Consider the following 20,390-nt stretch of genomic DNA (forward strand, 5'->3'; position numbering starts at 1 on the left):
GATGTGCAACCAACTTGGTCACTTGGGCTGCAAGACGGGCAGAGAATTCCTACTTAAATATATGGTACAAACTGAGCTTGGTAAGGTGCACTCAATTTTAAATGCCTGATAAGTCCCTTATCCAAGCAAACTATACTTTGCCTTCATCTGGGACCCAGGAAAAGTTGTCGGATTCTCTTCGCAACTCATGGCAGAAGCTAATACTGCAGCCGCTTCTGCTCTGTCCTGCCTGCAGGCTAGATGTCTCATTTTTGGTGCTTGTCACGTCGCTCCAGGGCTTGGGGGAAAGCAGGCAGTCTCCCCCTCCCGCAGTTCCAGGACCCCCGTTTCCCACTCCCACCCCAGCACCCCATTTTCCAGCTGCTTGTGCACATAGTGGCCATCCTTCAAAGCCCTCATTGTCATCCCGACCCCCGTCCTTTCCACACCCATTTTTATTTTTTCCTGTTGTGATTTGCAAAATTACAACAAGTTGTCATGCTTACTCCTGCCTCCTCAGCCAGGCTTCCACAGCATGCTCAGTTTCTTGCTGCGCTAATATAAGCCAGAAGTGTTCATGCCTCGCAGAATTACCCTTTAGATTAGAAGATTTTAGGCCGTGCTATTTAGGGAGTGGTAGAAGAAGCAAGAGAAATCAGGACTTGCCTCCTCCTTGCAGCCTTGACTTGCCCTTACTCTGCCCATGTGGTCCAGTTGCCCCAAAATTAATAATAATAATAATAATAATAATAATATACCCCATCCACTCTGGGCGGATTCCAACAAAATATTAAAGTACAATAATTCATCAAATATTAAAAGCTTCCCTATAAATTTATAGCTGCCTCACACAGTATAGGGTAGAAGCGGGCAAATGCTGGAATATTAAATGTGTGCTTCTACAATAACATGCAAAAGCCATCTTTGATATGAGCTCATATCTGGTTTATGCTCAGTAGAAATAAAAAGGGAGCCAAGTGTCATTGGAGGGCCACCTCCTTGCACAAAGCCAATCATTTAGCCTTTGATAAGAAATGTTGCATAACCTTTCAGTCACAGCGGTTAATCACCTCATCATGATCAATCCCTAAGATCAAGGTCAATTTCAATATCTCCAAGCTTGAGTTTCTGCTCTGGAAGTTAATCCCATAGAGAGACACGAATAATTCTCCTGAGTCTTGCCCAAAAGCTGGCAGGGAGAGACTGCTTAAAACAGAGCAAGTCCCACGCTGCCCTCCATACCCAGGGAAGGGAACCTCCAGCGTGAGGGCCAAATGTGGCCCATCTGGTCTCTCTGTGTGGCCCTTGGACCTCTTCACAGGCCACACCCCTGGAGTGTTTTGGGGGTGGGGTACAAGGGGTCCTGGTACCCTGACATGGCCTCTTGCTTCCTGCAGGGAGGAAAGAAAGAAATGTGTGTGGCGCAACTGGCCGCCTGTATCAAAGGAAACCTTTCTAGTCCTCGCTGGAGCCACTTTTGTCTCTGCCCAGCCCTGCGCACCAGATGGGAACAGAGCCCTTGGACTGAAAAAGCCTCCCCATCCCCACCCCAAAAACGATTAAGGAAGGCAGTAATGAGCAATGGATTCCTGCTGTCCATCGCCCCTTTCACACGTCTCATGGGTTGGCCCAGACAAGCCTCCCAGGCTAGAGAGTCCCTGGTAGTCCGTGTTGCCTGTCCAGGAGCCCAGGTCCCTAAGGCAGAAGTGCCTGGGAAGAAACGGTTGGTGCTGAGCCTGAAAAGCTAGCTGCCCCCACGCTAAGTGGGTGAATGGTGGACTTTAGTGGAGAAGGAAACTTCTTACTGTTGTGGCTCCCACTTGATGGAGAACTCAAACTCAGGTCCGGGTTTCTCCCCAAATCATTAATGTTCAGATGGCTGCAAGACATGCGCAAGACACAGCTCAAAGGCTGCACAAGGAAAAGCATTGCTGCTCATTTGACCAAAGCTGGTAGGTGTTGATAGTTAGCAGACCGGGCAATAGGCAGCCTTATCTTTCTAGCTTACAGGATGGCAGCTTATCTATTATAAGTAATACACAGGTATTTACTATAGGTTTTGAGAAAGCCATGTTGATTCATGCAGTCTTCTATAAAAGGAATTTTAAAAATCTTTTTGTACAATTGTGCAAGAACTGTAATAAAACAAATGGTGACTGTGTAATGCTTTGAGTCGAGCATATATGTTTGCCCAGCTTCCATCATGAGAATTCATCTCTCCTTGTCTCTCCAGCTGATACTTCAGCTTCAGCATAAAGTGCCCAGGGGTCTCATCATGTTCCTGAGGGGCAGAGAAAGGGATTCAAATCAGTCCTGAGCCTCTTACTGTTTTTTCTTTTTCCAAGGCTCCAAGTCTATGTACACATTGCTGACTTAAAGCACAGCCAGCTCATTCTTTTTCTCAGTTCAGATTGAAGTTGGTTTGCGGGAAATACATCAAAACGCAGTATTTCATAAGAAATGACAGGAAAGATGGGGATTTCAGCTCAAGAGTCTCCTGCAATATTGGAGAGGTTGGGAGGACAGCAAGAGTCAGTAAGTGGGGATTTCCTGCTGCAGGGAAGCTCTTGGCTTGTCTCTTCTTGCTGCTGTTTCACCAAAGCTCAATGCCGCAGGGCTTCCTCTTGATCTCAGACTTGGACCCATTTATTCTTTCCCATAGAGACTCCTGTTCTATTTTCTGTGATAGATTTGCTGGCGGACGACAGCATGTACCATGTTGGGAGCTGAACCAAAGAATGAAGTCCTGTGAAAGTGTCGCCTGAGTGGTTATGGGGGCACGTCAGTTGAGTACAATAAGCTTAGGCACACCTAACTTGTGCACATTCAGTTTTACATGCCTGGCAAAAGAATTAAACAGAGGACAAGCATCCAGGGGAAAAAGACTTTGGCCTGCCTACGTGCCCTTGAGCCCAGTGTGTGTTTTGACTACTGTGTATGCAGTTTTGACTTTAGGTGTGATCCCTAGAATGTGACCCCCCCATCAGTTGTGGGCTCATTGTGCTGCAGCTGCAGAGCCCGAGTTCTGCCAGATTCTCAGAGGAAGGGAGATGAAAGACTGGTACAATAAGACCCAGAGGTATTGAGAGCATTGCAGCAGATGCAAAGCATATAAACAAGGAACGACATTTTGCATGGGCAGGAGTAGCAGTGCTGCTCACTGAGTTTCAAAGCATTCAGCCTAAAGAGAAGTAACTGCCAGTGCAGGCCCTGGGAAAGTGAGGGCTTTCCGCCTTTTTAGAAATGCTGTGTAAGGGCAATCTGGCATGTTCTGTTCCTCTCCAGATGAACGTGATGACGACAGAGTCAGGAGAAAGTCCAAGGTAACTGCAAACAGACAGTGGGACAAAGCTCAGCCTCAAACAAGCATGTTTTCATCTGGCTTCAGTTCTTCACACACACACACACACACACACACACAGGCCAGGGGTCCAGTTTCCTGCCAATTTACCCAGTGGGTTATTCTGCCACGGGCAGGTTCCCATGCCGTCTCCCCAATGAAATCAATGGAGGCTGCAGTATAGGTGAGGGAGTACAGGGCTGTTGAAGAACATCTGTCACTCACTCTCTGTCATAGAGAAGCCATTAATGTTAACTAAGTAGGTTATGCAGTAGCTTGGTTGGTTTTCTCATAAAAACAATCTCTTCTGAACTCTAGCAGACTCCTCATGCAGCTGAGCCTCATGGGGTGATCAGGCAGAACATTGAGTAGCTTCTGAAATCTTTGAGCTTCTCACCACTTCTGAGGGCCATGGCACTCCTGAAAATATCCATGGTTTCCACCTCCCATTTGGGTTTTTTCAGTGCCCCAGTGCTGCACTAGGATGGGGGGGGGGAAATTGTTTTTCTGTACAACTGCTGCAGGTTAAAGAAAATCTCAAACTATATTGATCATTGTCTGAAAAATATGTTTTAAAAGTTTCTGGACCAAAAAGGATCGCTGGAGAAAGGGTGCTAGGGGAGGTGTTTCGGATGCCCCCCCCCCCCCCGGAGCACAGGCCCACCGTTACCCACAAAGGAGGAGAGCCGGGGGGGCCCTCTGAAGGCTCCCTCCCAATCCAGAGCCTACCCTCTCACTCCTCAGTACTCACCCCCAGGATTTTTATCCCCCCTCCTGATTTCAATTGTTGGGAAAACTTTGCTATCCTGTGTCATTCTACACTAGCAGAAGACTCAAAGGCAGCCCCACAGAGTCCATCCATAATCATTCCTTCTGGTTGTTTTTAAATGCATTACTGTGTTTGTATCTTATATGTTGTAAGCCTCATTGACTGTACTCTATACATAAAGTTGAGATATCAATTAATAAATTAAACCTTGACATGAAAGAGAATATTTGAAACAGGGTAGTAACTACTCAACCCCAAGGGACAGAGACAGACAGACAGAGAGAGAGAGAGTTGGAAAATGGTCTCCTTTGCCTCTAACATCTAATTGGGTTGTGCATGTCCTTCAGTAGATGTCGTGGTTTGCCAGGAATTTTCTATGTGACAAATATTGTTAGACAGGGAACAAAAATATTATTATGTGTCTGAATCTAAAATGTTTATTAATCTTATTACAAAGTTTTTAATGATAAAATAATAGCCCAATTCTGAACATGTCTGCTAATCAGCCGCTAGGTGGCAGTAAAGGTTTAGTAGGAGCAGCAGTTCATCCTCCGAGATGAAGAGGGATTTGCTGTCCTCCTTCGAGAGACAATGGGGACAATGGAGCCGTTCCGGGGTGTGGCTGCTGTGGCTGCAGACGCTTCTAGGAGCTGCGTGCAGAATGGGGATCCAAGGTGGGCAAACTGTTGCAGAAGGAGCACAAGGTGTCCCTCACCAGAGGCCCTAGCCCTCCGCTAACTCCCCATATACACCCCAGATGCGGCTTTAACATCTCCACCCGAACAGATCCATGGACGAAAGTAGGTTGCAGAATACCTAGTACAGGGGCAGGCGACCTAAGGCCCACGGGCCGGATGCGGCTGAATCACCTTCTCAATCTGGCCCAGGGACGGTCCGGGAACCAGCGTGTTTTTACATGAGTAGAATGTGTCCTTTTATTTAAAATGCATCTCTGGGTTATTTGTGGGGCATAGGAATTCGTTCATTCCCCCCCCCCCCAAAAAAAAAATATAGTCTGGCCTCACATGGTCTGAGGGATAGTGGACCGGCCCACGGCTGAAAAATGTTGCTGACCCCTGACCTAGTGGTTGGGACTGAAGGCAACAAAGCTACCTCTTCACTGTCCATGCCTTCCAGGAGGATCTCCCCATTTTGTCTGCAGACGGTGGAATTCCCAGTTCCAGTCCCCAGCATTGCCTACTAAATAACCCCAGGCTATACTGGGAAAGGTTTAGAATGCTCAGAAGAGTCACATGTAGGAACGTGGCGTGAGAATCCAAGGCACTGCGATGCGAAGAAAAGGAGCACAATCTACTGAGCCACATCTGCCAGGCTCCTCTGTCTTCTCCCAGGCCTCCAGGGCCTGCCCACTCCACTTTGCCACCTGAAGTGAAACAGGAATGTGCCCCCTGCCCCCCCTTGCTGAAACTTGGCAAAAGGAGAGCAAGCCATTGTCACTTATCTTCTCACAGCAATGCTGCATTGGGGGGGGGGGGGTCTAGTGGCAGCAGAAGCAGTGGGGCAGCCAGGGGACCACTGGCTGACTAGCAGTATATGTGAAAAGGACCTTGGGGTCTTGGTGGACTACAAGCTGAACATGAGTCCATTGTGTGATGAAGCAGCAAAAAAAGCAAATGCTATTCTAGGCTGCATCAACAGAAATCAAGTGTCCAGATCAAGGGAAATAATAGTCCCACTCGATTCTGCCTTGATCAGACCACACCTGGAATACTGTGTTCAGTTCTGGACACTACAATTTAAGAAGGCTGTTACATGGGTGTAGCCAGGATTTATGTTGGGAGGGGGCAGAACTGAGTTATCTGTGTCACAATTGTTCAGTTAATTCAGTATTTTCATTTATTTACTTGATGAGGGGCAGCTGCTCCCCCCCCCCCCACTTATACCCATGGATGTTGACAAGCTGGAAAGTATGTAGAGAAGGGCGACCAAGATGATCAAGCCTGATGAGGAACGGTTGAAGGAGCTGGATATGCTCAGCCTGGAGGAGACTGAGAGGAGATAGGAGAGCCACCTTCCAAGATTGTATCTGAAGGGCTGTCACATGGAAGAGGGAACATGCTTGTTTTCTCCTTCTCTGGTGCATAGGACTCGAACCCATGGCTTCAAGTTACAAGAAAGGAGATTCCGACTCAACATCAGGAAGAACTTTTTGTCTGTAAGGGTTGTTTAACAGTGGGGTGGAAGGTGGTGGACTCCCCTTCCTGGAAGCAGAGGCTGGATGGCCCTCCGTCAGGGTCGCTTTAGCTGAGATTCCGGCATCGCACGGGGTTGGACTAGATGACCCTTGGATCCCTTCCAATTCTGCCATTCTCTGATGCCATGATTCTCCCACAGACAAATGTGCTGGCAAGCTTCTATACAGCAGTGGCTGCAGATGTAAAATGGTTATTTTTTACTTCTCAAGTGGGAAATCGTATTAAATGTACCAAAAACCAAAACCATAAATGTGTTTTGTTTGTTTGTTGTATTTTCATGCCCTCACGTGGCTGCTGCAAAACCTTGTGTGCTGGCCCAGGAAACTCCTTTCTGGAGGCGCCCCGTGACGGAGGCAGCGCAAGGCGCTTCGCATCCCGCCGACCTGGCAAGCGCCCGGCTCCTTTTCTGCGGCTGCTCCGAAGGTTTCCTCTGTCTCTCGGAAGAGATGCGCTCCTTTTCTCGGTCCTCCCTGCGGCCCCAGCCCCTTCGTTCCGCCGAGACTGCGCCGCGGCTGCGCGCCGGTCAGCTGGAGGCGGCTCCGGGAGCGCGCGGCTCGGCGACGGCATCCCGGAGGGAGCAGGTACGCGCCGTCGCGGGGAGGCGGCTCGGGGTCGCGGCGCCCCGGAGGGTGCGAGGCCGCGGAGGGAAGGCGGCGGCCTGGGGGCGCCCCGGGCCTGGGGCGGCGCAGCGGGCCAGACAGCGCAGCCCCGGGGGAGGGCGCCCGGGGGAGGAAGCGGGCGGCCTCGGGCAGCCTCGGCCTGGCGCCGCCCGGAGGGTCGTGTGGTACAATGGTCATTGCCAGCGGCACTCCCCCCCCCCCGCCTCTTCTTCTCGGGCTGCTGCGCGCTCCCTTTCCGCGGAGGCTCTTTGCTGCGCCCGCGCGCCGGGGGGATCCCGAGAGGGGCGCGCGGGGATGGTGGCCTCTTACCCCGCTCGGCCTCTTCGCGGGGTTTCTGCTCCCGGGCGGCGGCGGCGGCGGCGGCGTGTGAACCTGAAAGAAAATCCCAGGAAGCGCCCAAGCTGGTAGCCGGCTTCATGACCCCGTTTCACAGGCACAGCCAGATGGTTGCTGGTTTGGGGTGGAATTCACCCACATCCCGGCACAGTGGAAGCTGACTGCAGGCTCTTATACAACAAACCCCCTTCCCCTCATAATCAGACTTTTGGCAGTAAGGAGATGGAGGAGAAAATGCCCTGGAAAGTGCGGGGTAATAGTTGCTCAAGGCAGGATCTGACCTCCCTGCAAACAAATCAGAATGTTGTTGGCATCCATCTGTCTGGAGAGACAAGGGAGTGCGGCCTCCCTGGGGTGCAAGCCTGGGGACAGTGTCTGGAGGTCCTGGGCTGCCCAGATGGCAAACTCCCTCTCTCAGCCTCGCTGATGGGGCCCAAAGGAAAGCGGAGCAAGATGTTTGGCACCAGGTGGACTGCAGGGGTTGCTGGAAGGAGGCGTACAGGGAGCCATCTAACTGTCTTAGGGCCTCCGCTCCAGTTTTGTGTAGGGCTGACCCCTGAGCGTTTCTTCTCCTGGAGATGTCCTGCAAGGCAGCAAAGGTTTAAGGTCAGAGTGTTCTTTCTCCTAGATGGGCTCCCTTCCCAGGTTGACAGGCCCCACCTGCTCCTCACTTCCCTCTACAGCATGTGCAGAAACCACCTTCTTGACTGCTGGGTCCTCTCTTGGCCTTCATGGAAATCCCTAACTCACCAAGGGTTTCAGACCCCTCAACTCCCCTCAACTGCTTCAGCTGGCCAGTCAATGCCGTTTCCCGGGGTGTGTCCGCTGTCTCGTGCCGACAGCTGAGAGTTGAGTGCTGGGTGGGCACCAAAGGTGGACAAACTCTCTGCAGACTTTGTGCAAACAAATCAGACCAGTGCTTGGAGGCATTGATGTCCTGGATGTGGGCAATATGTTGAAGCTGAATCCTGAAAAGATGGAGGTCTTTAGTGTCCCAGGAAGTGGAGAGACATCCGGTCATGGACAGGGTTGCACTCCCTTGGATGGAATAGATTCGCAGCTTGGGGATGTTGCTGGATCCAGCTGGTGGCCTTGGTGACTAGGAGGGCCTTTGTCGAGCTCTGACTGCTTCACCATCTCTCGCCCCTTTTAGAAAGACGTGGCTGTGGTGACGCCATGCTCTGGTAACTTCCAGAATAGATTGTTGCAATGCTCTATACAAGAAAGGAGAGTCCAACTGAACATCCGGAAGAGCTGGTGGTACTGTTTAGAGGTTGTGGGCTCTCCTGTAGTTGAGATGCCTGCATCACAGAGGGTTGGACCAGCTGAGCTGCTTGGGATCCCCTCCCACGTTACAATTCTATGATTCTACGACTCCTTTCCCCTTATACCCCACCTTTCCTCCAAAGTGCTCAAGGTGGCCCTCCTGGTTTCCCATTTCCCATGTTATCCTCACAATGACCCTGTGAGGTAGGTGAGGCTGAGAGACAATGACTGGCCAAAGGCCTCACTTGAGGGCCAAGCCGTGGCTTTTACCCTGTTCTCCCAGATCCAATAAATGTCCCACAATGTTACTCCATATTCTGGAAAGTAGGTCTAGAAGTGAAGAAGCAGGAGGACCTTTTCTCATAGCTCTGGGCGTTTATGGCAACCCTTGTTAACAGTTCTGGGTGGCAACTTTCCCCTTTCCACCACACCTGCCTATATGACCTCCTAGTTGCCCTACCAGGTCCAGCACCCACCAGCTGCCGCTGTTATTTCCCCTTTTCAGCCAGAAGGGAGCCTGGTAGTGGAGCTCTTTTCAGGAAGGAAAGGGTTAAGCAACCCCGCCCTCATGGTCCCTCCACCCCGAATTTCAGCCTGTGCTGCTAATTTTCAGGGAGACTGATTCACTTATCTTCTCCCATGGAGCAGCTATTTTGTGCCCCCCAGTCACTTTCTGAGGATGCAACTTCACTAATGGCCTTCTGCCCTTTGAAATCTCACTTAGCCTGTAATGCTTCTGCGGTTCAGGGCGGGACCACAGGAGCCATAAATGCAGCTGAGACGGAGAAGAACCCCTTCCCCAGAGCCCAGAGGAGCAGCTGTCTCTCTGCAGAGGACAAGAGGGCAGGGAAAGAGCAGGCTTCATCCGATATTCTCTAAAAGGATCCTCTCCACACTGGGGCTCTTGGCAGAGGTCTTTAAAGCTGAATCTACCAGGAGCTGAATAATTCAGGCTGCTCACCCAGGGCTTTCTGTGATGTTAAAGTGGTCAAAAGCCCCTTGGCCAGTCAGTGCCCAGCCGTTTGGGCTTAGATAAAGCAGGAAGAGCCTTTTTCTTATTTTCCTCCGCCTGACCCAAGGAGCTGCCTGCTGCTTTTTCCACCTCCGCCTGCCTGGGCTCCCCCTCCATGGGGCTGCTGACTTCACGGTGCCAGGCAGTCGCTGGGGAGGCTCAGCCTCTGGATTCTGCAGGCAGCACTTCCTTCCCTTCCAGGCTGCATGCCTGTGTGTGTTGCTGAAGGGGGCAGTTGTTGCTTCAGGCTTCCCTCCCGCTTAGTTTCTTGCAAGAAGAAAGTCCTGTGCAAAGGGAGGGCCTCACGGTGAGCCAGGCAGGTCTGGCGGGAAGCCCTTTCTCCATGTCTTCTTCCTGGCTCATCACCAGTCCATGACCTGAGCCAAAGGGGGCTGGCAGAAGGGGTAAGTAGGGCTTTCCCCATTTGTGATAATAGACATTGGTGTGCTTTGTGGGCTTCTTCCTGCTTGTGCCTTTTAGGGTTCCCTGCAGTGAGTGGGCATCTCTTACTGGGTTGCACAACTCTCCTCCCTTGTGGCCTGAGCTGCTGGCGCTGTGACTGTTAATGCCCGACAGTCACAGAAGAGCATCTGTAGAAGAGGCTGCCTTGGGACAGCTGGCTTGTACTCTTCTTTGCCCTGGCGCAGCCCATCCCTCGGAAAGGCTGCATTTCAAGCCCCTGGAACAGCGGCAGGGAGCATCCAGGGAGGGCTTGCACCCCAGAGAGGAGGCGTTGGGCTGGGCTCTGCTGGAGAAGGGCCCCAGTTGCTGGGCGGTGAGGAGACGTCAGAGGCGTCCTCTGAACCAAGTGAAGGAACCCAGCTGGAGGCAAGGCTTTTCTTCCAGGGGTGCTTTTCCCATTTTTTCAGGGAGAAAGATTCACCAGCCCCACCCAGAGTGAAACTCCCTCCTCACAGTGAAGGCACAGAATGAAAAAGCTTATTTGTGACCCCCCAAAAAAACCTTCACCTGTGAAGCAGGGGCCCATTCAGTGACCCCCAAGGACAGGAAGGCGGCTTGGATGCTGCTTAGCACTCTCAGCTGCTCTAATTTTTGTTTTCTGTGCTTACCCATTGTTTTTAGTGTATATATTGTTGTGAGCTGTCTTGTAGACATTTAAGTGGAAAGTAGTTGGAAATGCTAAAATAATAATTAAATACTGTTCATATGGCAGGCAGCATTTCATCAAGTAAACTGTAAAGGATGTTCATTTTATTATGTGCCATAACCTTTAAATCCTTCTTGGCAACTTTTTTTGCTGAACTGTTTAGCCTCCATGCTATATTTATGTATTTGATTCTCATCTATAAGTAATAAATCAGTCCTGTTCTTTTTCAGTTTAATTTAATCTTATCTTATTGTCATTCCATTTCTTCATTCTATGATAAATATGTGGGGGGGTTTTTGCCTGTCAACTCCATCCCCATGCTAATTTTATATTTTATAATAACTTTGATATGTATTGGCTCCTCCTTTATTAAAGTGATTCATTCATGAGAACATGGAATGGCATCAAAATTGGGACTGACCCAGTAAAGTCTGATAGGGTTATATTTGGGGCCGGGGGGGGGGCATTGGTTACAGTTCTCAGGTGCAAAGGAGAAGAAGATCTGGGCCTTGTGCTTAGAACAGTTATATAAAAGAGGGGTTTGGGACAGGGTATGACAAGCCACACCATCCCAAATTCCCTCTTCTACAACTGGTAAGAACCTCTTCATTGTTTATGTCTGGTTATCCTGTAGGTTATTTGTATTTCTTCTGTGTGGTTTTTCAAAAGTGTCACATTTTCTCCAGGATGCTTGCAGGTTTTTCAAAACAATTATAAAAGAAACTTAGCTGCAGTATATATCAAAGATTGGGGGGGGGGGGGATGTCAGTGTAGTTAATAAGAAGAGTCAAGGAAGCTGTTTGCAGCCCCTGTAAAAGGTCTTTCAGAAATGGAAGTATTGTCCAAATAAAGAGAACAAAAAGGAGTACAAACTTTGCTCCCCCCAAAGTTGAAAATAAGGGGTACATTTTAAAATATATATATATTAAGTATATAGAACAAACCTTTGCTGAAGAAGAATCAGCAAGGCTTCTGCAAAAGTAGCTGCTGCCTCAGTACTCCGATTATATTACGTAATAAGAGTTCTTTGATTATATTAACAAGCACATGATTAAGGATGGTCTGGTAGACATTACACTCTTGAGATTCCAAAGAAGCTGTGAGCAAGATCCCTCACTGGTGGCTCCTGAGTCAACTTGGCAGTTGCAGGATAAGTGTTCAAGCTCTCCTGTGGTCCTAGAGCAGGTTAAATAGAGGAAGTAGAAGGTAGGAATAAACAGGCAATTTTCCCAAAGAAGGGAAGTGGCCAGAGGGTCATGGGAGGCCTCTGATGTGGGAGGTCCTGTTGCCCATTCCTGGGAATGTGCTTGCACCTTAGATGTAAGAAGGGAATACAGGATGTGAGCTGGGAAGGGTGATGTCATTCTGGCATTCTGCCGTTGCCACATGTCCGTTGGTGTCTTCCATAGAAGGCTAATGGAGGCTTGGTTGGTATGCAGGGACCTCGTCGTCACGAAGGGACTCTCTGTTGTCTTTGCTACACTTGCTTTGGTTTCTGCAGCGATTGAGGTGATGGCTCTGCCACTAGTTGGCCATAGGACGGCATCTGTGTGGTGCTGATGTTAGTCCTGACATAATGGCTTGTAGCAGAAGGATAGGATTGGTCTTCCTGATACGTGGAAAAGAGGGCAGCTCTGCACAAGAATTTCAGAGGATGTGAGAAAGATAAAAAGGAAAGCCTCTTTGTATACAATAAAGCCCTCAATGATTCTTCATTTTCCTATTACCTCTGTGCTTTCCTGTAACATCTAATATTTTTAAAGTATTGAAATACAAAATACACATAATTTCAGATTCTGCAGCATAACAAAATAAAATTAGTTACAGGTAGGTAGCTGTGTTGGTTTGTCATAGTCAAAACAAAGTTTAAAAAATCCTTCCAGTAGCACCTTAAAGGTAAAGGTAAAGGGACCCCTGACTGTTAGGTCCAGTCATGGCCGACTCTGAGATTGCTGTGCTCATCTCGCTTTATTGGCCGAGGGAGCTGGCGTACAGCTTCCGGGTCATGTGGCCAGCATGACTAAGCCGCTTCAGGCAAACCAGAGCAGCACATGGAAATGCCATTTACCTTCCCGTCGGAGTGGTACCTATTTATCTACTTGCACTTTGACGTGCTTTCGAATTGTTAGGTTGGCAGGTATCTGAAGAAGTGTGCATGCACACGAAAGCTCATACCAATAACAAACTTAATTGGTCTCTAAGGTGCTACTGGAAGGAATTTTTTAATTTTGTTTCAAAATAAAATTGTGAAACTGCATAAGTCAACATTTCCCTATTTGTGTAATGTATCACAGTTGCAGTGGGTGTGTTTTATGGAGCTATCCCATAACAGTCAGCCTTCCTGACTTCTTTGCTCATGCCAACTTCGTAGTTTAATTTCCTCTGCAAGAAGGAGTCCTTCTGCCCTCCGTCACCTTACGATAAGGGAAGCCTGGCCATTGGGTTGCACAGAGTCATCTAGAAAAGGGTGAAGTGTTCAGATCATGGTTTAAGGGCTTCTCCCTGCCATCTTCACAAAATATGTCCCTATTGATTGCAACCCGACCTCATTGGAGCATCTCTCCCCAGAGATGACTGCATTTCTCCTGCTTCCTTGGCAGCTAACTGCTCTTCTGTGAAAAGCAGGGAATTTGAGCATCTAATGGAGCTAAATTGATTCTGCAGAAGGTGCCATCCTGACTTTCTCATCTGGCTGCTGACCTTTTGGCAGCTGAAATATACTCGGAGTCAAGAGTGGATTTCATGCTCACCTCGTAGTGGTGAGGAGGAATGGAGTTTCCCCCAGAATGTCTGCTTTATATACATTATTTACACAATGGGCCCCACGTGATTGGCTAATTCCGGGATTCTCCTGTAGGCCAATCAGGTTGCAGATTAACTTCCACCTGGAGCTGGATTGGGTGGCTCCTGTGGACCAATCAGACTGCTGCATTCTGGATCCTATTGTTCTAGGACCAATCAGACTGCTGCATTTTGGATCCTATTGAACTCCTCCCCTCTAAGTTCCAGTCCTGCCCAGGAGGTTGCATTCATAGTCCTCAAGGTACGCCGGCTGCCTACGTGTGTGTTGCGGCCTGGGGTGTTCCCTGGTCAAGGGTTCGGGTTCTGGCTCGTTTTCCGAGGATACTGGCTGCAGTGGGGCCATTTGGTCTGGCGCAACCGGCTCACTCAGTCTTGGCTCTGGTTCTGGTGTCCTTTCGGCCTCGCGGGTCCTCTCTGTATTTGCTGATTCTGCCTCCCCTGCTGGCCCTTCCTGCTCTACGGGCCTCACTGCCCCACTGTTTCCTTGGGACTCCTCTGACCTGTCCTCCTCCTGGTTTTCTCCCTGGAATTGTTGCTGTAGCTGGTCGCAGTGGCAGTGGCAGCATGGCCCCTCTCTCCGTTAGCACCTCGTACGACACGGGGCCAGTGACCCCAGTGACTGTGGCAAGTACCCATGCTGGGCCTGCCCCAAAATTCTTTGTTTATGCTGGGTCCTGGGCCACGAAAGTCAGGGGGTTCCTGCCTTCCCCAACCACCACCTCATCCTGAGCTCTGTTGGGGTGAAGACGGTCCAGTCTGATTGCAAGGCGCCGGCCCATTAATAGTTCAGCGGGGCTCTGGCCAGTCGTTGAGCTGGGGGTGCTGTCCTGTGCTAGAAGGAATGTGGCAATGTGGTACTCCCAATCCCCTTGCATCATGCGGCGGAGGGTGTCCTTGGTGGTTCACACCATGCACTCTGCTTGGCCATTGGTGGCAGGGTGGAATGGCACCGAGCGGATGTGGCAGATGGCGTTCTGCGCTGTGAAGGTCTGCAATTCTCCTGACATAAATGCGGTTCTGTTGTCTGAGACAAGAGTGTCAGGGAGCCCGTGGGTTGCAAACAGCCTGCGTCGTACCCGGATGGCTGTGGACATAAAAGTGGACGGTACCAGTGCGACTTCCAGCCATTTGGTGTAGGAGTCCACCACTATGAAGACTGTTTTCCCTTGAAAGGGGCCAGCGAAGTCCACGTGCAGGCGTGACCATGGTGCTCGGGCGGACACCAAGGACTGGACTGGGGCCCTTGGGGGATCTGGGTGGGATTCTTGGCAGGCCTGACAGTGTTTGACCCCGGCCTCTATCTCTCTGTCAACCCCCAGCCACCACACATAACTCCTGGAGAGGGCCTTCATTCTCACTACCCCTGGGTGTGTCTCGTGTAGGGCTGTGAGGACCCTTTTGCAGAGGGGATGGGGAACAACAACCCTGCTTCCCCATAACAGGCACCTCTTGTGGGCTGACAGTTCATGTTTATGGGTTGTGTAGTCTGCGAATTCTGGCCCGGGGCTGCTGCTGGGCCATCCCCTCCACACCCAGTCCAGGACCCGGGAGATGACCTTATCTTTCTTGGAATGGTGTGCAACTTCTTGTGCCTGAATGGGGCGGTCAGGAAGCAGATCCAGGTTCATAACCTCTTGCGTAGGTGTTGGGTGGGGGCCTGTTTCCGGTAATGGTAGCCTGCTGAGGGCGTCCGTGTGGCCTATCGCCTTCCCAGGGCAGTGAATCGGTGCATACTGGTAGCCGGCTAGGAAAATTGACCACCTGAGGACGCGAGGAGACTTGGTACTTGGGGGGTCTGCTTTTCGGGGGCAAACAAACCAAGCAACAGCTTGTGGTCAGTCACCACGGTAAGGTCACCACAAGCAAGTTCAGTTGCCGCGTCCGCCCTCAATATTGCACCCTAAAGGTCCCCACACCCATTGTGGTGACCTTACGTTTCTGGAAGTCCTGAGTTTGGGACCCTCAGTAGGGCACAGTTTTCTCAAGGTCCTTGCCAAGATTATGGATAGAGTTGAACCCATGTCAAGCTCCATGCGGCACTGGGCCCCCTCTATCTGTACCTCTACATGAATTTTCTCTATGTTGGGGTGGGGCAACTGGTATACCTGGCAGTCCGTGATCTCTGTGAGTTGCCTTGGTGCGTTGGGCCCCGGGACCTGGGCTCTTGGATCGGTCATCCGATGCCTGGCATTGGGTGGGCCGAGCTCGATACACCCGGGCGATGTGCCCCAGTTTTCTGCACTGCCTGCACTCTGAGTTGCGGAAACGGCAGGTCCTCCTCTTGTGACTCTCCCTGCAGCTTGCGCAGTTCCCTCCTTCTCATTGAGGCAGCTGTGGTCTGTGCGCTGCCTGAGTGCGCCGCAGAACTCAGTGCACCTCCTCCTTGTCAGATCCCCAGTCGTCAGTGAAGTTTTTGTGGTGGACCCTCGATTGGGGTGGCAGGCTCAGCTGTGCCTCTTGCGTCGACCTCTTCGCAGCTTCAGTTGCCAGGGCCTCCTCCAGAGCAACCTGGAACGTTAGGTGCTTCTTGGCGTAGAGGCGTCGTTGCAGCTTCTCATCCCTCAGGCCACCGATGAGGCGGTCACGAAGCATGTTCTCCAACTCTGTGAAGTTGCAAAACTGGGCGGCTTGGCGGAGGGAGGTCACAAACCCAGTTATGGTTTCCCAGGAGCTTGCCGCTTTGCGTAGAAGGCATTTCAACAAGCCACCACCGAGGGCTGCGGCAAGAAGGGCCCCTTCAGCCGTTCCATTATTGTTTTGTAAGGAACAGTAGCGACGTCTTCAGGCACAAGGAGAGCCCAGGCGATTTTGAATGTCTCCTCTCCTCAGACGCTTAAGAATATCACCCTCTTTTTGGCGTCTTCTTTGGTGGTGACCCCTTTGGCTTCTAGGAGGAAGGTGAAACGGGAGGCGTACGTTTCCCAGTCTCCGGATGCTGGGTTGAACAGCGAGAAGCTGCTGTCGGTTGCCATGCTGAATTCCTTGGGGCCCAGAGCTGAAGCCTGGATACACGGTGCGAGGCAGCGGTGCGGCAGGTGGCAGTGCTGCAGTGCTGTGTGTGGCGGTCAGCTCAGCGGGATCACACTTTCCTCGCCAGTGAAATATACTTGGAGTCAAGAGTGGATTTCATGCTCTTTATTCAGCTCATAGTGGTGAGGAGGAATGGAGTTTCCCCCAGAATGTCTGCTTTATATACATTATTTACATAATGGGCCCCATGTGATTGGTTAATTCCGGGATTCTCCTGGCGTCACACTGTGCCAGCCCGGCCTACGGAGGATCTCCGCAGGAGTGATCCAGACCATGCCCAGTAAGCCTTGCCGACCCCTGGTCTATGGTAATCACTAACGAACTTAATTTGAAACTGAGAAGTTATGCTTGTCCAAGGTAGTGCTATTTAGGCTGCAATCGGATACCCACTTACTTGTGAGTAAGTCCCACTGAGCTTGATGGGGCTTACTTCTAGGTAGACATGTAAAGTTTGGCAGTAGTAGAAATTGCATTAGCAAAATTTAGATAAAGATGAATTTCTAAAGATGCCTCTGTTCCAGTTCTCAAATAGTTCCAGAAAGTGATAATTGGATAGTTTTGCCTTGAAACATGAACTCTCAACAGTAAGTCCTGTTTCTGGTGAGACTCCAGCGGCAGAGGGTTCTGGACACACTTTCCTTGACATGAGGGCGTTTGTGGGTCAGCCCTGAATGCAGGTGAGAGGCAGACAACACCAACACCCACTCCATGAACGTTTCTGGCAATCCGAATGCTTTCTGTCTCTCTTAGCTGCTGGTTTGGAATCTCTGGCGCAAGAGGCTGTTCCTCTTCATGTGCCATTTTCCAGAAGCAGGACTGCTCCCCATCACCATCCCAGGGGCAAAATTAGTCTTCAAAAGCAGCCTATTAGCCCGAAGGGAAGGAACTGGAGCAACAAAATAGCCAATGAACTATCACGGTTGTAATGTTTGAACACTTAGGTTAAAATGTGAGGGGATTTCTTGAATTAATGTGATTTGTGAGCAAACTTTGCAAGAAGGGAAATTTTGCTCTGTTGGTGCTTCCATGAGCTTGAACACTGTTCATTTACATTTGCCACTGTGTTTTCTGTGCAGGGAGGAGTCTAAGGGCAAGATGGTTCCTAGAACTGGACACGTGATGATGGGTAAGGTCTGCCCACTTGGGCTATGCTTTGATCAGCTGGTTCTAGCTCTGTGGGGTTAAACATATAGCCAGACTTGCCTGTGCCGTTTGCTGGTACTCGCACCCTTTCTGGCCTGGTGAGACCTGTGGAAGCCTGTCATCTATGGCTTCCTATAAGACAGCACACCCCAGCCGACGAGGAGAATAAACTGCTCCTCAAAGGGAGCTTCATTATAGGAATGAGGATTTTGAAGAACATGCAACATATTGTAGGATAAGCATTCCAGGCCAGTGGACCACTCTGTGGAACAGGCCATCCCTAAAAAGGCCCTGTAGCTCCTTTCCTGCCTCCCTGTCTCTATAGGAGTATAAGGAGAACATGCTTGCAGGATGAATCAAATGATCTAAGATCCTTTTCCAGCAGTGGCCAACCAAATGATTTTGGGAATTGGACCAGGATGGCATGATGACAGCAGTCCTGCCCCCCCCCCCTCAGCTGGAATTCCCTGGTACATGGACACCAAACTTGCTGGCTTTAGCCAGGATCACAATTGACCTCTGTGCATTTGTCAGCCTCAGTGTCTAGTAAATTTTAAAGCCATTTCGTGGCATCAGATCCCATAAATTACTAATGCAAAAAAGAAACAAATGACTTTGTTTTGTCAGCCCTTAATCTGATTCTATTTTTTTTTTAATAAATATTATTTATTAGATTTTCCATTAAAAAAAAAAACATTTTTACAAAATTATACATCCATTTTTAACTTAAACCCTTTTTTCCAGAACTTCCCTCAGCTTGTCTGATAATTTTCTGTTTATTTTTTATCCTCGTCTCACATTTCCCAATATTATATTGCACTCAAATACTCTTAATCACATCATATTTTTTAAACAATATTTCTAACAGTAATTTCACAGAGCTTCTTGAAAGCCAACGAACGTTATTTGCTTATCACAGAATTTTTTCATATACTCTGAAAATTTCTTCCAGTCCTCGGAGAATCTCTGGTCACGTTGGTTCCTAATTCTCCCCGTCAATCTGTCCATTTCTGCGTATTCCATCAGTTTCATCCTCCATTCTTCTTTCGTGGGCATCTCTTCCTATTTCCATTTCTGTGCCAGCAAAATTCTGGCTGCTGTTACTGCATACAAAACTAATTTCACATCTTTTTTACTAATTTCATTATCCAGTATTCCCAACAAGAGAGCTTCTGGTTTTTTAACAAAAGTATATTTCAGCATTTTCTTTAACTCATTATAGATCATCTCCCAGAAGCTTTTTACCTTCTTACATTCCCACCACATATGGTAAAATGTTCCTTCTGTCTCCTTACACTTCCAACATTTATTACACACTTTATACATTTTACCCAGTTTTAGTGGTGTTATATACCATCTATATAACATCTTCATAACATTTTCCTTAATCGTTGTACAAGCTGTAAACTTTAACCCATCCTTCCATAATTTAGTCCATTTCTCAAATTCAATATTATATCCGAAATCTCTAGCCCAACTAATCATAACAGATTTAACCTCTTCGTCCACAGTATTCCATTCCAACAATATTTTATACATTTTAGATAAAATTTTCACTTCATTGTTTAAGATTTCTTGTTGAAATCTAGATTCTTTTTCAGAATATCCCCTCTCTAAAACCTCTTTTTTAAACATTTCATTTAACTGAAAATAATGCAGCCAATCCTTAACATATTCTTTTACTTCTTCATATGGTTTCAATTTCCACTTATTTCCTTCCTTTTTTAATAGTTTCTCATATGTTATCCATCTCCCGCTCATATTTATCTTTTTAATACTCATAACCTCTAATGGTGATAACCAATGTGGAATCTTTGGTTCTAATACATTTTTATACCTATTCCAAACTCCAATCAAGGATCCTCTAAAGATGTGGTTCTCAAACCCTTTATGTATCCAACACTTCATCTACACTCTTCATAGGCTCTTCTATTGTAATAACTAAATCATCCGCAAAAGCTTTGACTTTGTATTGATTTTGCCCTACTGACACTCCTTTGATATTCTCATTATTCCTTATTGATCTTAAGAAGACCTCCAATACCGAGATGAATAACAACAGTGACAATGGACGTCCCTGCCTTGTACCTTTAGTTATAGCAATTTTCTCTGTCAATACATTATTAACGATCAATCTTGCTCTTTGTTCTGAATAGATTGACTTTACACCATTTAGGAAAGATTGGCCCATTTCCATTAATTCAAAATTCTCTAACATAAATTCCCAAGAAACATTATCAAAGGCCTTTTCTGCATCCACAAATATCAACATCGCCTGTTTATCCTTCCTGTTGTTCAGATACTCCATAATATTAATTATATTTCTTATGTTATCTTTCATCTGTCTACCAGGAAGGAAACCTGCCTGATCTTCTATTTTTATCTTATTTATCATATTTTGTTCCTTCCTTTTCTTAATTTGCCATGCTAACCATTTCACTGATTTATTTGCCCATTCAAAGTTCTTTTGTTTCATTCTTTTTATATTCAATTCCACTTCCTTGTTGATCATCATTGCAAATTGTGTTTGGAGCAATTTTATGCTTTGTTTCACTTTTACATCTCCAGGTCTGGCAATAAATTTTCGTTCATTCTCCATAATTTGTTTCAGGACTTCTTTTTTCCATTTTTCTCTCATTCTGTTTTTAATAGCATTTTGTTCTATAAAGAAGCCTCTCATTACTGCTTTACTAGCATCCCAGACCGTACTCATCTTAGTTCCTTTATTTACATTATTTAGAAAATAATCAGTTAGACATTGGTGTGCTT

General features: G+C 48.4%; 1 protein-coding gene across 5 annotated transcripts in view; it reads left to right on the forward strand.

Annotated features, from left to right (window-relative positions):
* Window positions 1-6,730: 6,730 nt before the first annotated feature.
* PDE4DIP (phosphodiesterase 4D interacting protein) overlaps window positions 6,731-20,390 on the forward strand; it is a 108,446-nt gene continuing 94,786 nt past the window's right edge. Inside the window, exons 1-5 of one of the 5 annotated variants that reach the window (XM_083446463.1) lie at window positions 9,335-9,942; window positions 13,215-13,405; window positions 13,504-13,555; window positions 13,599-13,689; window positions 17,555-17,604. In XM_083446463.1, the coding sequence (XP_083302589.1) occupies window positions 17,574-17,604 (31 nt within the window). In that variant the 5' untranslated portion in view covers window positions 9,335-9,942; window positions 13,215-13,405; window positions 13,504-13,555; window positions 13,599-13,689; window positions 17,555-17,573. Of the gene's footprint in view, window positions 6,886-9,334; window positions 9,943-13,214; window positions 13,406-13,503; window positions 13,556-13,598; window positions 13,690-17,554; window positions 17,605-20,390 lie in introns of those variants that run through there. The other 4 variants (XM_083446462.1, XM_083446460.1, XM_083446469.1 and 1 more) reach the window with 4 other exon arrangements.

This window comes from Podarcis tiliguerta (assembly GCF_965153285.1).
Source record: "Podarcis tiliguerta genome assembly, chromosome: 6".
Classification (NCBI taxonomy): Eukaryota; Metazoa; Chordata; class Lepidosauria; order Squamata; family Lacertidae; genus Podarcis; species Podarcis tiliguerta.